The 17,774-nt window shown below is 37.3% G+C and overlaps 1 protein-coding gene across 1 annotated transcript in view; it reads left to right on the top strand.

Moving 5' to 3' along the window:
- Positions 1 to 1,485: 1,485 nt before the first annotated feature.
- Positions 1,486 to 17,774, top strand: part of PRKX (protein kinase cAMP-dependent X-linked catalytic subunit) — a 61,100-nt gene continuing 44,811 nt past the window's right edge. The window contains exon 1 of the mRNA XM_070942765.1: positions 1,486 to 1,801. Coding sequence (XP_070798866.1) covers positions 1,615 to 1,801 — 187 coding nt within the window. The 5' untranslated portion in view covers positions 1,486 to 1,614. The remainder of the gene's footprint in view (positions 1,802 to 17,774) is intronic.

The raw sequence follows: 17,774 nt of genomic DNA, 5'->3' as shown, positions 1-17,774 counted from the left end.
TTCAAAATATGCATTAAATCAGAGTCCCTGTGCCATTCTATGACATAGTGTGTTGAATCATACTATGAAGGAAAGAGCTGGGCGTACACACCCTAAGACAGTAAGACAATTTGCTTTAGCTTAGTCTATTATGTCAAGTCAACTAATATACCAAGGGAAAAAGTATTTAAAGCAGCCATTGAACACAAGACTTACCCGATCTTTTTGGCTCTATAAATAAACCCAATTCCAAACTTATGTTTTTAAATAACTACCAGTCACTTTATCAAAGTTTTCTCTTAATATGGTTATTAGAGTATGAGAACATAACACAGAAGAGCAGTAAACATACAGTATATACTGTACAGAATCCCTGTAATTATAGGTAAAGTATAGGTAAAATTCTATGAGGGTATGGCAGTGACCTCATAACTGGATATCCAATTCAGCTATCCAGAGCATTACTTCATGCAGATTAATACAGTCTTGTTCATCTATCTGACAAAAAAGTGGAGATTCTGTCGAGCTCTTCACGTCCTGGTGCCATTCATTTCAATAGATTCATCTAAAAGAGATTCTGTAATAGTGGCTATATTCCACCAGGCCAGGAGGAAGAAACCCATCAGAAACAGAAAATTAAGTTTCAGTGCAAAGGCAGCCAAGGAGGGATTTGGAAATGACCTGAGAGAGAGAGACAGGAAGCCTCTTATGGACTTTCTGCGTTAAAAATAAAAAAATGAACTTGTGATTTATGTTTTTATGATTAGGAAGGTAGATCATAACAAGAAAACCACGATGTAACTTTAGGGAGACGCTAAAACATAATTGCACTTCGAGCTGCTGTAAAGGATATCAGAAGCCACTGATTTATACCTTTATCTCTTTATCTCTTTCCCTTTATTCCTACTTTCTTCTACCTTTTTTTCTCATTGCAATATTAGTTATCTCATATGTATATATACAGAGGAAATGACCCCAGAGGGCGCTTCCTTGAATACCAAAAGCTGTCGCGTCAGCGCGTGGTTCTCTGCGAACAGCTGCGGTTCGCACGCAACTCCTTTACGCCCAGGTGAGGCAGTTACATTTCCTACGACTTTCCAAGAAATGCGAGCATCTTCCGCCCCCCTCCCCACCACAACCACCACCCATGATTCCTGAGGACTCCGACTGGCGGGCAGCCCCTCTCGACCCCTCTTCTTCCTCGGGCTGCTCTTCTCCCCGCCCACTCCAGGGTTCTTGCCGCAGCTGCAGGGAGCCAAACCCCGCCCCCTCGTCCCCGCGTGCAACCGGCTGACTGGCGAATGAGACTCGGCGTCCTCCCGGCAAGCCCATTGTCTGCATTGAGGCGCCGGCGGGAAGCGCGAGAGGAGCGAAGCCAGCAGCGTCGACGACCTTCCCCGCGAGACGCGCCCGGACGCTTACTTGCACCCAAAGCAAACCAGAAGCACCGCAGGAAGGAAGCTGCGCTCTGGCGCGATGCGGAGCGCCGGCAGCCGCTCTGCTGAGAGACGGAACCAAGGAGTAGCCCCGGCTCGGGACCTCTGCAGCTGCTGAAAGGAGAAAGAGGCTAGGCCGCCTCCGGAGACTCCCAAGTTTGCCCTGACAGGAGGAGCCTTTACTACCTCTTCCCCACCTATGGAGACTTTGAGCGCCGTGCGGGCTAAAGTAGGAGCCAGGAGCCCTGTTGGCTGCGAGGCGGCAGGGACCGGCGAACCCCAACCCATTTGTTCTTCGGGTCCAGCTAGCCGAGGCTCACCCGCACCGCCTGCCTCGGATTCCCCCGCTTATAGACTTGAGGACCTGGAGACCTTGGCTACTGTGGGTGAGTGAGGCTGGGCTTGCAGCCAATGAAAAACAAAGAACGCGGGAGTGGAACGTAGCCTACCCCCCTCCCCAAGCCCCTTTGCGCGCGCCGCTCCGTGACCACCCACTCGATTCGCGAGGCTTGGCTGACTTGAAAGGGATCCCCCCCCCTTTTTTTCCCCCTTCCTTCCTTCCTTCCTTCCCCTGCGGGACAAGGAGGGTCGAGACTTCTCAGTTCAGGAGGCTGCACTCTTGTTGAGCAGGTGTGTTGCAAGAGAGTCGTGGGGCGTCCCTTCGCTTGGAAGTCATGAACTGAGAGTCAAGGCAACAGGAGAGCTTGTTGTCAGCGCTCTTCTTCCCCTGGGCACAGCCCCAAAGGATGTTGCCAGCTGTGCCATCCCTGTGAAAATGCAGTCTCACTGTTCGTTTGGTTTGTCAACTTTTTTATATCTGGTGCATCCCGGGCAGCAACTGCTTTTTGACATCTAGGTTTTCTTTTGCTTAAGTGTCACTTCTTCCTGTATTTTGATTCTGGTAGGTTTTTGCAACTGTTTTTATCGGGCAAAACGGAGTTTTACAGATGTCAGTTGAAAAGCTAGCAGTTCTCACTGTAGTTTCAGAACTTCTAAGCACAATATGAACAAGTCTGATAATCTCTCTTTCTGTAAATAAATGATTCTGATTCCGCCTCTCCATGATGGCATAAATCTAAACCAGTTTGTAAACAGTGTGTGGTTCTGTTTATCTGACACTACAAAAAATTGCTGAGTTTTCAGCCTTTAAAGTCTTAATTGTTGTGCGCCACCCAGAGTCCCCTTTGGGGGAGATGAGTAGTTATATAAATTGGATTAACAAAAACAATTTACATGCCTTTTTATTTTGAGTCCCAGCAACATCAGTAGGGGTTCAGCCCAACACAAGTAGTTACATTAATCATAGCTTTATGCCGTAGAGAATTTAGATGGTTTTCCAAGCATTTTATGTGAAGTAGTTAAGTTATAATACATTCAGAGAGTTTCAAGCTTGTAAAGAATATGGAATACAGGTAGTCCACTACTTAATAATTTGTTTAATGACCATTTGAAAATGGAAGAAAATGATTTATAATCAGTTTTGCACTTACAACCAATCCTCACACTTACACCCATCACAGCATTGTCATGGTCACATGATCAAAATTGGCAGCCAGTTTGAATTTACAAAAGTTGCAGCATCCCAAGGTCATGTGATCACCATCACCCAGCTGGCTTCTGACAAGTAAAGTCAATGAGGGAAGTGGGATTTGCTTAAGGACTGCATCATTCATTTAGTTGCAGTGATTTGCTTAACAGCTGTGGCCAAAATCATTAAAAACAGGTGTGTCTCAGTTAACCACCACCTTTCTTAGCAACACACATTCTGGTCACAATTGCTGTCATAAATTGAGAACTACCTGTAAATGCTTTTATAGAATGTTCATAAATTCAATCCTAGCTGCTGTTAATATTAAATACTGCTTGCAACTGTGGGTGTGTTCTTCCGTTCAGCTGCTCAAGTTTCCGTGTATCTTCAGCACTTAAGCATTGCTCACGTAATAAGCTGGAATATATCCTACATTCCTTTCAAAATGCAGATAATGCATGAAATTTGAAATGGATCCAGTGACAGTAGTAGGTCTTTTATTTGTACCTAGCCTTCTTTCCCAACTTTCCTCTCTTGACAGATGTTTACTTGCAGTCTGCATAAATAGTGTTAGCAAGTTTTGGGTGTAATGAAAAGAGGAAACAGAAGGCATGAAAGCAGTGCCATACAACAGTAAAGAAATATAAGGTAAAATATGTACTGGAAAGGCTCTTATAAAAATAAACTTTTTAGTTAAATGCACCACCCAGATTCAGATGTTTATCAGTTTGGAATTCACTGTTTGAAATTCCATTGTAGACTTCCAGCTATGAATAGAAATGTTTGCATTTATTGGATATATTTACTGGATGTAGTTTGGTGATACATCCCAACTTATTTAGTGTTGATTGATATTTTTGCACATTTGTTATAGAAAGGACTGAATCAGCCTTGTATTAACAACTAATTTGTTTGTCCTAAGAAGGAACGTGTAAACAGGAACATGTATACAGGTTTCTAATATATCAGCGTAGAAGGAACTGATTTCTCCACCTCTCCTCTTTCTGATAATAATGACAACAGTCTACAAAACAATTGCCTTAAAAGTATTTTTCAGACATAGTCTAGTATCTTGTAACCCCGATTCAGTTGCAAGTAAGAAATTCCTCTCTTTTTATGTAGTCAGCTTGAATATGTAAATACCACTGGGTTTTTTTAGGATAATGTCCTAGACTTGCCTTAATTTGAAGCTGGTTTACATGTGCTGATTTCATCAGCAACTGCAACTGCATACACCTGCTAGTACTGCCTACAAGTGGGTGTAGTGATAGCTATCCATACCTTGGTGATCATAGCTCAAATGTGCTAATAGGACTATGACTAATCCTAACCCTAAAGAAGCCAGAGAATGAGAGGCATGTCCTATTTCTTATTTATTAATGGGTTAAATATGTGGCACATGTTAATAACATTTGCTAATCAGTTCACAAGCAGCTTCTTAGCTACATGAGTACATGGACAGAGAAATAAATAGGAACATTTAATTTTCAAATTGTAGAATTTTTCTATTTTACTTTATTTTTCTGTGTTTTCAATGGGGCAAAATGTACAGGCTTCTTATGGGCCACTGATTCATTTGACACCTTGTTCATAAATAATTTGCAAAAATTATTGTGGAGTCATATCCTGTTAATAATAAATCACATTTTTGTTATATAATTGAGTTCTATCCCAGAATGGGAATCTCCAAAATTATTTGACTTTATGGAATCCTTACCACCATCAATTACCACTTTATATATCACTTCATAGTGCTTTATAGCCCTCTCAAAGCGGTTTACAGAATCGGCATATTGTCCCCAATAATCTGGGTCTTCATTTTACTGATCTTGGAAGGCTGAGTCAAGTTAAAATAAGGCCTGAGAAAAAATATAAAGCTGAGACATTTGCCAAAAATATGGCCCCATCTTTATTTTCAGTATTTGATTTCCTGCAAAAGGTTTTGCTGGGTCCCTAAGAAATTTTGTGTTCATTTTTAAGAACTTAATACTGGGAATCACCCATATTACTCTGTTGTAATATGAACATAAACTCCGCCTTGATGTACAGAAACATGATAAAAGAACAAAAAGATAATAAACATTGGAAATGGTCAAAGTAACATTTCCCAGACAAACAGTTAAATTTTGTCTCAATTGAGTTCTGGACTAGGTTCAGGGTTTTATCTTTGTTGTAGGTGAAACAGAACTTCCTTGAAAGAAATATTGCTGACAGATGGCCTGAAAGTCTATTGAAGGAGACAGAAAGGGTTTTGAAGGAGACAGTATTTTAAATAATATCAGTGTTTTAAATAATATTTGTTGTTGAAATAAAATAAAATTATTTTTCATTGAGTGATATTGTTTGGCACTCTTAATCCAATCACACATTCTGCCATTTTGGAAATATCTGACCTTTATCATTTTTAACACTTTCAAAGAAAAAGTTGATAATTCCTGTTCCTGTTCTAAACGTATATATTTGCTTAAAAGTAGATTGATTCATTGCATATTTCAATAGATATATATTGTATTGTTATTTTCACTGTGTCATTATTTTAAAAACACAACATATTTTATTAAATATGTTATAGCCATTTAAATGTCATTTGAATGACAGTCACTTAACAGTTAATGTACTACCTTTAATTCACAGAATTAAATATATATTAATATATATTTGTTCTCTCTTGATCAAAAAGAATGTATATGTAATGCATTTTGGATGCAGTAATGGTTTTGAGTTCCTTTTAAGAAATTTGTTTCTTTAATTCTATGTTGTATATGCCAAAAGTATATTCATTTAATAATTCATATTAGGAATAATTCATTAGTAAATAAATAAAATAAACAGGCAACAGATCCCCTCCAAGATACTTAGTTGATTAAATTGAAGAAAAATCCCATATCATCTGTGCTTGGGATTTTTGTCCAGAGATTTTGTTTATGGCTCCTAGAAAGCAAAACTCTGAACTGAGTATAAATGTTGCTGTGCTTTAAAATCTGTTTAAATTCTATCTATGGGGTCACTATGGTAAGATTCAAAGTGATCTGATGGTACATAATCAAAAAGCTGTGCTTTAAAACACATGATTGTTATTGTCAACCATAAATTGTGAAGTATGGAAATAAGGATGTTTTTGCATGTTTACCTATAATGTTACTTTTGTTGCTGCTGTTATGATAATGTTACAAAGTTTCCATCAAGAAAGAAATACAGGTGAAACTCGAAAAATTAGAATATCGTGCAAAAGTTCATTTATTTCAATAATGCAACTTAAAAGGTGAAACTAATATATGAGATAGACTGATTACATGCAAAGCGAGATAGTTCAAGCCTTGATTTGTCATACTTTTGATGATTATGGCTTACAGCTCATGAAAACCCCAAATTCACAATCTCAGAAAATTAGAATATTGTGAAAAGGTTCAATATTCTAGGCTCAAAGTGTCCCACTCTAATCAGCTAAGTAAGCCATAACACCTGCAAAGGGTTCCTGAGCCTTTAAAGGGCCTCTCAGTCTGGTTCAGTAGGAATCACAATCATGGGAAAGACTGCTGACCTGACAGTTGTGTAGAAAACCATCATTGACACCCTCCATAAGGAGGGAAAGCCTCAAAAGGTAATTGCAAAAGAAGTTGGATGTTCCCAAAGTGCTGTATCAAAGCACATTAATAGAAAGTTATGTGGAAGGGAAAAGTGTGGAAGAAAAAGGTGCACAAGCAGCAGGGTTAACCGCAGCCTGGAGAGGAAAGGCCATTCAAAAGTGTTGGAGACTTTCACAAGGAGTGGACTGAGGCTGGAGTCAGTGCATCAAGAGCCACCACACACAGACGGATCCTGGACATGGGCTTCAAATGTTGTATTCCTCTTGTCAAGCCGTTCCTGAACAACAAACATTGTCAGAAGCATCTTACCTGGGCTAAAGAACAAAAGAACTGGTCTGTTGCTCAGTGGTCCAAAGTCCTCTTTTCTGATGAGAGCCACTTTTGCATCTCATTTGGAAACCAAGGACCCAGAGTCTGGAGGAAGAATGGAGAGGCACACACTGCAAGATGCTTGAAGTCCAGTGTGAAGTTTCCACAGGCTGTGTTGATTTGGGGAGCCATGTCATCTGCTGGTGTTGGTCCACTATGCTTCATTAAGTCCAGGGTCAACGCAGCCGTCTACCAGGAGATTTTGGAGCACTTCATGCTTCCTTCTGCAGACAAGCTTTATGGGGATGCTGACTTCATTTTTCAGCAGGACTTGGCACCTGCCCACACTGCCAAAAGTACCAAAACCTGGTTCAATGACCATAGGATTACTGTGCTTGATTGGCTAGCAAACTCGCCTGACCTGAACCCCATAGAGAATCTATGGGGCATTGCCAAGAGAAAGATGAGAGACATGAGACCGAACAATGCAGAAGAGCTGAAGGCCGCTATTGAAGCATCCTGGTCTTCCATTACACCTCAGCAGTGCCACAGGCTGATAGCATCCATGCCATGCCGCATTGAGGAAGTAATTGATGCAAAAGGGGCCCAAACCAAGTACTGAGTACATATGCATGCTTATACTTTTCAGAGGTCCGATACTGTTCTATGTACAATCCTTGTTTTATTGATTTCATGTAATATTCTAATTTTCTGAGATTGTGAATTTGGGGTTTTCATGAGCTGTAAACCATAATCATCAAAATTATGACAAATCAAGGCTTGAACTATCTCGCTTTGCATGTAATGAGTCTATCTCATATATTAGTTTCACCTTTTAAGTTGCATTACTGAAATAAATGAACTTTTGCACGATATTCTAATTTTTCGAGTTTCACCTGTATTTCTTTCTTGATGGAAACTTTGTAACATTATCATAACAGCAGCAACAAAAGTAACATTATAGGTAAACATGCAAAAACATCCTTATTTCCATACTTCACAATTTATGGTTGACAATAACAATCATGTGTTTTAAAGCACAGCTTTGGCCACATTCTTATGTGCACTGGCCAGGGTCTCCAGTTCTGCCCTGCCTAAAAAAAAAGATTCTTTTTTTTTTTAAAGAAAAAAGGGGAAAAAAAAACAGACCAGACCAGTGTGTGAAAGAAAGTCCTGGCTAAGCCAACACAAAAGAAGGATCCTTCTACTGTCACTTGGGAAAATCTGATTTTGGAGCATATGAGTAGGAAAATGAAATACTGAGGAGTTTTTTAACTTTTGCTATACTTTTTTAAAACAGGAAATGTAACGTATTTGTAATATTTTGCTCTATTTTGATATTTAAAATATAAACTTAACATGCTTTGCTTTTTTAATTCGGGTTTGATTTCTTCTGTCTTCAGATCATCTAACGTGAGTCACTGTTCAAGTTACTAACAAGTCACTACTCAGCAGGCTGTTATATTTGTCACTTATGTTTTTAACTGACTTTTATTGGTTTTCTGAAGCTTATTTTGAAAACGTATTATACACATTAGGCTTTTTAACCAACATTTCATAAATTATTGGACTTTTTATTGACTTTATGTAAATACTGTGAAACTTTCATAATTTTAACTTTGTTTCCAAAAGCTTTGAAGCTCATGAAAGAACTAACCTAAGAAATAATAAATATTTTTTTAAAAAAATTCTTCTGTCTGTAGTTTGGGTAAATTAGTGTTCAAATCCTGATATACTCTGCAAAAAGAAAACAATATGAAATAGGATCACAAGCAATTTTTTTAAGGCAAAGTGTTTGATCTGGGAACTACATGCATCCAGCAATGCTTGTTTTTAACCTCCAGGGCAGATGGGTCAACAATTTAACCACTTTGGACTTATGGTTGATTCATATTTTTAACGTAAAAGCAGAACTTGGTTTGAGTTAGTTTTGGAGTATAGCCATTTGTTATGCCACTCAAAACTTTTAAAGTATTCTATGTATGCTAGTGCATACAGTGGCTAATACATTGAATAATTAATATGTTAGAATAAAAAACATTAAAATATTTTATTATAATACCCCAGAATAATAGAAAAAAATAGAAGAAATGTCATATTGTCATATTAATTTTAAATTATAGATTAAAATTATTTCTGTGGATGTTACATTTGTGCCTATGTTTGTGTCTGTTACCTGCTAAATGTGGAACGTGTTTATGCACCTGAGTCCTGTTTCCAGCATGGATGGAGTTATTTATTTTTAAGAATCAACTGTTATATGTGGGGAAATGCAGCTTGAAAGTGAGAACAGATATTAACTTCTTTGTAATCCTAAAACCTGGAATAGGTTTGGTGGGATAATGAACAAATAGAATGTATTTTTTAAAAAATTGTTTAACACAGCCATTTAAAATGCATGACTCTTCTATAAACTTTACATTACCTCCATGAAATAATTTGTTTTAATAGACTTTCAATGTAGCTCAATATCAAATATTCATAGTTCTACTTTTAGAAATGGTAGATGCGTTGGATGGATCTCTTAAGAAATGTTGAAAAAGGTTGAGAAAAAATCTTTCCAGCCTTTTCTCTTAATCAGTTTAAAGGAAGAAGAAATACCATAATAATATGAATGTAAGTATAAGAAGTTTTAATTACATGAATTTATAATTAATATGAGAATGTCTACATAGCCATGAACATATGGATTTACATCTTCAAAATTCAAAAGAGTAAATAATAAAATTAATTGATTGATCATGTGCCATCAAATTGGTGATCACTCTTAGTGACTACTTAGATGGATTTCCTCCATGGTGATCTGTCCCAATAAAAGTTAATAGTCTAATACAGTACAATATTTTCTTCAATAATGGCAACTTTGTTCACTTGGACACTGTTTTTCACCATTAGCTTGGTTTCTCTGAAGTTTGTAAGAGAGGCAATAGATATAGTGATTCCACATTATTTATTTCTGTACAACATTTAAATATAGATATTTTAAATGCTAGTTTGATGGTTAGGGTCTTAAAATTGCTTGGGAACAAATTTTATGAAAATATTGTCTAATATTGACCTCAGATTCCTACAGCTAAAAGAAAACAGAAAATTATCTTAGGACCATATAGTTGCCTATACAAAGTTGAACTTCAGCATAGATCGAATTTGAATGATCCCATGGGGGAAAATGCCCAAATATTAGAGTTGTGCAAGATATTCAGTGCAAAAACTGGAACAGTTGGTTTCAAGCAATAGTGTCTGAACCAAAGCACTTAGGTTTCAGGTGGAGTGAAGTGCAGTGGTTTTGTTCAGAATATTTATTTATTATTAAATTTATATGCCACCTGTATTCCCGATAAGGCAACTCCAGGCGGCCTACAGATCATAAAACATGATATGAACTAAGATATGAACTGAAACACTGTTGTTTGTGGGAAGAAGTGGGAAGGGGAGTAAAAGCACATTAGTGGCAGTTCCTGTGGGAGATGGTGAAAAAAATCAGATTGTGGGCAGGCAGTGGAGCTGCTAAGGTCAGAGGCACAGCAGCTTTGCTCTACATACTACATAAAATTAAAGATTCTTCTGTATCTTGGTTTCTGGATATAATTGCGGCCAAAACTCAGAATAACAAAGTGGTTCTGGATTTTGTTTCTACTTAGTTGTGGCTGTTCTAAAATAGTTTGAGATTTTATGGCATTATAAATTAAGTAAATGTATGAATAAATGAATGGTTTGACAGAATTTCCAGGCCTCATTGTTTTGTTTTGGGTTCCCAGCCAAATATTTTTCATTTTTTGAATTGTCCTAGTAGATGCTAAAGAAAAACATTGCCAGTTATAGAACTGTCTTCCCTGATACTCATTTTCTGAAGTAGTTTTGATGAAGTAGTTCTGAAGTAGTTTTTGTCTTTATTGAGACCGGACATATTGACTTAAGATTTGTGTATTTGGTGTGCATTGTTATGTACTGTATTTTCTCCACTTGTTTCAGAGTATGTGTATTATGGCACAATATAAGAGTAAAAAAATAATGGTTAATCCTATTCTTCATGAATTCAGTTCTTTATAGTTAAAAGCTAATAGCCATCTCTTCTTTACTCTGAATGATAGATGTTTAAACATCTAACATCTAGCTCCAACTAACTAACCGAGGCTAAATTCCCAAATTGTACTGCAATTTATTTTTTTTAAACTGATAATTACAGGAAGGATTCTTAGTTAACAATCTTTTTTCCCTTTGTCAAAAAAAGTAGAGGATGCATATCTTTCAAATGGCAGGAAAGAGATGGATAAAACATTTGCTTGTTAGGCAAAGCCACAAAAGGAACAATTTTGAAAAGAAGCCTGAAACATCAGCCTTATCTCCTGGCCATTCCCTTATACTATATATTTAGCTTTCTTCCAGAATTGTGCTGTGTAAAGAGTATAGTATCCTTTCACCAGTGCATAAGTAAGATTTAAATGTTAATCCAACTGTCTTCAGTACATGATACATAGTTTGTGTCTTATCTTCTACCTAAAAGTTACCAAATATTTTAGATTGTCTCTGCCTGACTGATATCCATGACACTTGGGTAGAATACCTCACATTTTTTTATGAACACAAACACACAGACAGTAGAACAGTCAGTAGCATTTTATCTGTGTTACATCTGTATTACATTCTGCAAAAAGCAGCACATGGCTGACACTTCATTAGGGTTATTTGATTTAATAATTGCTGCTTTAATTCACTATGTAAGCATTGTATTCATTTTGGAAACAAAAATAAATCATTCTTGGTAAGTTATTGTAAGTCAAATGTAAGTGGGGAAAAGTGGGAAAGGAATTGGAAAGCATGTATTTATACAGGAACGAGAGCTAGATAGATGATAGACAGACAAACAGCCATGCAAATTTATCTACAGCCTGTAATAATTTTTACTAACCCATGAACTTATTCATATTACTAGCATAAAAAGGGGAAACAAATTACCCACTGTTTCCAGATGCCTAGAGGCAACTCTTACTCAACATACTTCATTAGGCAAATGACTGTTTACCTTTTTCCTCTGTACTTGAGACCCCAGATTTTTGAGTTCAGTATTCTACTCAAAGCTCCAGTACTCTGTTTCAGCTATGTTGCCTCTCCAGAAACACACCTGCCTTCTAAAATATTAAGTTCCCCATGTGTTCAGTAAAAGTCTGAAATAATCACATTTACCCATGAATATAATTTGCCATGCAAAAAACCTGCTGAGATCTTCTCATTGACGAGTCAAGAGTGAGGGACTACATATGCAATATTTTGCTCTAAAATTTTACCCATTTTCAAGAGAGCTATTTTTCACAAATTATCCTTAGGAAAAATGTTTCTGTTAGTATTTCCATTATCCGTTCAAGCTTAATTTCCAAATTGAGTACATAATCCAAACAATTTGAAATTAAAATGTGATTAATAACTGGCTAGAGTGGTATTTTGAACTATGCCTTACTGTTTATTTTTTATCATTTATTTTAATTTAGATGAATGTCCCTATTACCGGAATAACAAAACTATTAAAATATCATACTTATCAGATTGTTACGAATCTTACTAGAATCCAACAGACCTGGGAAATTATGGGAAATTGAATTGAATTGAATTGAATTGAATTCTTTATTGGCCAAGTATAATTGGACACACAAGGAATTTGTCTTTGGTGCATATGCTCTCAGTGTCATCTTTGGAAGCCATATTAGGCCAGAAGCTTCAATGCTGCCACCTTCTCATGTGTGGGAAAGTAGGAGGGGGGGATTAAGGAGAGGGGTTGTTAGTAGACATAATAGCATTCTTCCTGTCGGTCAAGGTCAGGGTGATCCAGCATCTGGAGAAGGAGTGGTCAGGGGGCTGGGTAGAGATGGAACAGACGTTGATTGGAGCATGTGATTGACTGGGGAGTAAGGGGATGGTTTGGGGTTTTTTGACTTACTGAGAGAAAACCCGGGCTTTTCAGATTCGGGTTTTCCCAGATGTGCCAGTTTACCTATTCTAGTAAAGAGAACTTTGTAAAAGTTATTTACGAGACCACCTTCTGCCTCCGATAACCTCCCACCGGCCAACACGCTCCCACAGAGAGGGTCTCCTCAGGGTGCCGTCTGTCAGGCAATGTCGGCTGGCGACCCCCCGGGGAAGAGCCTTCTCTGTGGGGGCACCCGCCCTCTGGAATGAGCTGCCCCCAGGGATACGACTAATCCCGGATCTCCGGACCTTCCGCCGGGCCCTGAAGACGTTTTTATTTCAGCAAGCCGGGCTGGGTTAAAAAATTTTTAATTGGTGAATTTTATGGGTAATGGGGTTTTAAATTGGAGAAGCCTAAGATAATTTAATTCTGTTTTAATGTATTTTAATATTTGTATTGTGTGTTTTTAATTTTGGCTGTTCACCGCCCCGAGTCCTTCGGGAGAGGGGGCGGTATAAAAATTTAATAAATAAATAAATAAATAAATAATAATAAAATGCTTGCTTCCACGTCTTTACTCAGAGTTGGGGTTTTCTGGAACACTGACACTCAGCGTACATAAAAAGAAAAGATACATTCGTCAAGAATCATAAGGTACAAAACTTAATGATAGTCATAGGGTACAAATAAGCAATGGAATCATACTAGGAAATAATATAAATCGTAAGGATACAGCAACATTACAGTCATAAGTGGGAGGAGATGGGTGATAGGAATGATGAGAAGATTAGTAGTAATAGTTCTGTAATAGTAGTAATACTATTCTGTGATTAATTTCATAGAACTACATCAAAGCATCAGAATGCTAAGTATTTAGGAAACTGGAGGAGAAGGAGCAGCTGGAAAAGAAGAGGAGCAAATATTAGCTATGTTGTAGAATATTTAGTGGTCCTGAGAACATATTATGAAATTGAGGGAGATCCATTTTTGATGTTGTGCTACTGAATTAACCACTAGTTTGGATTCCCATTGTATTTCCTGCTTAGGAGCAGATAGAGTCATTGTGGCTATATTTTGTCACAAAGTCTTATTGGATACTTTCCATGGTACTGGTTGTAGAAGATAGATGTTTTCTGCTTACAAATGCATCTCTTATTCCAAGGAGATGTTCTGCCTTTCTTTTGAGTCAGGTCCAGGTTTCAGAATAACAGAAAAATACTTCAACCCCAATTTGGAGTTGCAGAAGAGACAAGGAATTTACTGTCCTGCAACACCAATCTCAGGGTTGTTTGGATACTTTCTGAAAATGTATTTGTTAGATCTTTTCTATTGGAACTGATGCATCATTTCTTCAAAGTACAACTATAAAGTTTGCATAAAATTTTGTAAATTTATGAAGGCTTTTCACTTTGTTTCATATCTCAGCTATGTCTTATCTTTGTATTCATATGGTCTTTTTAAATTAAGTTAAAATATTGAATTTAACCTCTTTTCATTCTTCTTTTCTAAATACATATTTATCTCTCCAATATTATTTATCTTAATTTTTTAAAAAAAGAAACAAAAATATCTCTGCAACAAGATGATACTAATTCGGGAAAGGTTTGCTTGGAAAATTGGCAGAAAGACAGAAGTTTGATGTGTTTTCCTGATAATGTTTTCATTTTAAATGTTTTGCAAACAGTTGCAAACATATAAATGAATTTATATGAAGCATATTCTGGAAAATTAATGAAATTAGTCTCCCCCCCAAAGAAAGAGCAAACTAGACCAGGGGTGTTAAACTTGATTTCATTGAGGGCTGCATCAGGGTTGTGTTTGACCTCGGTGGGCCAGAGAGGTGGGTGTGATCATGGCGGGTGTTACCAGCTTGATGTCACTCATGTCGGTTATTTTTTGTTCAGGTTCTGGAGCATGAGTATTTAATTTAGTCTTATTTGACTTTTTTGTATTAATAAATATGAAGTATTAATTTTTTAAATTTCTAGACTGCCTACTTACCAATAACTTTGAGATTTTTCCATATTAAATGTTAAACTGCTAATAAACAGATAAACCCTTGGCCATATGTGATAAGGAAAGGGCCAGTTCTTCAAAGCTCTCCTGACCACAAAGTCATACTTTTGCAATGGGCAAGTTGCAGAGCAGGCGGCAGAGATTGCATTGCCTCCTGGACCCCATAAAGTCTAATAGTTTAATAATGGAACATGAAGTATGTTAATTAGAAACAGTAAATCTAATAACTCAACTTGATGCCATGAAGGCCATTGTAGGTGATAACCAGTAACTTGAACAGCACCTGGAAGTCATTGGCAACCAGTGCAACTCACAAAGCAGCAATGTTATGTGGCATAGAAAATGCATCTACTTGCAGCAGCTGTGGCTTCTGCAGCAGCTGTGGTATTCAAAAGCAACTACATGTATAACATGTTGCAGTAGTATAGGGATTAAAGTATAAAATGTAGCATGGTACAAATTAAAATGTTCCTGAATGCCAAATGCCTGAATTTTGAGTATGTGAGCACACAAGTGCTGCAATAGCTGTAATTTGGGGGACCAGGCATAAATACCATTCGTTCAGCATAGCTATAACGTAAAATGGTTGGTGAATTAGTGGTTGTAACTCGAGGACAAACTGTATTTTAGGTAATTAGATATAGAATACTGTACTAGAATATGCTAAAGTGCTTTGAATGTTTGAGAAAAATAAATAGAGCCTAAAATACTGACTTGGCTTGCTAGTCACCTCTCCTTTCAAATAAGCAGCCATTTAACTACCTCACTTCCTGCTCCGCCAAGGTAAAATAAGTATACCTTAATAATACCATTACTGAACAAACAAGTTTTAGGAAGTAGTATTATATTGAGTGGGATGTGTATATCTATATTACGCCCTTTACTCATGATATTGATGCTATATCCTAACACAGTGATGGCTAATCTTTTTGCTGTCGCGTGCCAAAAGTGGGGGGAGCACGGGGGTTGCATGCCCAGACCCATAATTCAATGCCCCCCATGCATGTGCATACAACCCCCCACCCCGTGTTCCCCCGTTTTTGGCACGTGACGGCAAAAAGGTTACCGGTCAGCCCAGTAAGCCTGTTTTTTTGCCCTACCCAGGCTCCAGAGGCTTTCTAGGAGCCTGGGGAGGGCGGAAATGGCCTCCCCCCCCCAAGGCCATCTGGAGGCCGGAAATGGCTTGTTTCCAGACTTCCGGTAGGCCCGGAAGGCCCAAAAACTATCTGGATGGTGAGCACATGCGCGTTGGAGCTGAGCTAAGGCAACGCTCGCATGCCCACAGATATGGCTCCACATGCCACAGGTGGCACGCATGCCATAAATTCGCCATCACGGTCCTAACACAAGCTAAATTCTAATCCCTGTACAATATTGGGGCAGGGGGAACCATTCCATGGTTGCTAGTGACTTCTTAAAAATCTCAATATTCCTAAGAGTGCTGTATTCTGTAGCAGCTAGAAACAAATACCCGTATATGAACTGCTGTGGTGATTTGGCAAGAATACGCCTGAAAAACATTGTTAAAGTAAATGCTTTAAGTAAACTAATCTGAAGACCCTGTGAAATGGTATAAGCTTCGCCCACCCTGTTATGTTAAATGTTTTACTGATGTTTGTTTTGTCAGCTATTTTAAATCTCAAAGACATTCTTGTGTTTGCTTACAAATGAATGTGTGTAAACTATCAGTTTGGCATTTATTTTGTTGTGATTGAGAGCAAAATCAAAAATACTAATTGGTATTATTAAAAGTTGCATGTATTTAGTACAAAAAAACACTTGTGCTGTAAACTAAACTCAAACATCCCAAACAACTGTTTTCATATTTATTTGTATCTTCATGAATGCAGGTTGAATCATATCACAATCATTTGCCTTGAGAGCCATTCCCTGGTTTTTACTGATCACAAAATGAGATTCTTCACATGGCACTAATCTGAACAGAAGTACAATATGTAATTTTAATTAATAAAATAAAATATTAATGCGAATTAAGAACTATTGAACTTATTGTAATATTTAAGTAAATCAGTAGCACACATTAAAGTTTTGAGAAATCTGAATATACAGAGAACAATTTATTAATATATCATTACATTTATAGGCCATCTGACTCCATCAGCTCTGGCCATAGTACAACATTAAACAATTTAAAATATTGTAGTATAGAGTAATACAAAATGACATGAAAAGAGGACATTTTACCAGTTCAATAACACCACAAAGAGTCCACCCAGTCTAGCTCCAGGCTGAATTACTGAAATATTTCTGGGTCCATTAATAATAGGTTTTTGTAATCAGATGGATATCAAGAAGTAGGTTCGGTATATCTTTTATTTCCAAACAAACTAGAGATTTTTAAAATTGTCCTCAAAAACGCTTTGTTTTGAAGACCATGTGTTGAATCTTGTTACTTTTTGCTGAGCTCTCAGGTCAGTTCATCAGACAATTGGTTCCTTTTATAATATTGTTCTATTCTACACAGTCCTCTTTTTCTAGCATTATGTCTTTCTGTAATTTCCCTAGAGATTGTAATTGTTTTGTGTATTCAGATTTTTTCCCCCTTTTTTAAAGTGCTAATGAGTCTTTGTAATACCAAAAGCAAACTGTTCACCTTTGGATATTTTTCCTTTTGGTATCTCATAGAGGTTTGCAAGTGTTCACATGCTGTGGTTGTTTGCCTTGCTTTCCTTATTTAACCATTGCCACTGGGGTAGTAATATTTACGCCTGACATCAAAAGAAGTCACAGGGAATCCAAATCAGGTACAATTAGCTGCATTTTAAAGTTCTGGGCAACTAAAGTTTTGCGTATTGCCTTTTGCTTCTTTTTCATAAGTTTCCTTATTCTTACTTTATGCTTATGATGAGTCATCAAGATTTAAGTTTTGCTTAAAGTTGCTCAGTTAAACAAAACCTCCCCTAAGATTATTTATTTATTGAGACCAGATTTATTTGACTTCATAACCCTTTAATAATGACAAATATTTCATTATGTTTCTCCCAGCATTGCCGTGA

This window comes from Pituophis catenifer, unplaced genomic scaffold (assembly GCF_029215685.1).
Source record: "Pituophis catenifer annectens isolate HBS135680 unplaced genomic scaffold, rPitCat1.0.hap2 SCAF_4, whole genome shotgun sequence".
Lineage (NCBI taxonomy): Eukaryota > Metazoa > Chordata > Lepidosauria > Squamata > Colubridae > Pituophis > Pituophis catenifer.
Note: the sequence above shows the minus strand (reverse complement) of the source record. Positions and strands in the feature narration are given on the sequence as shown.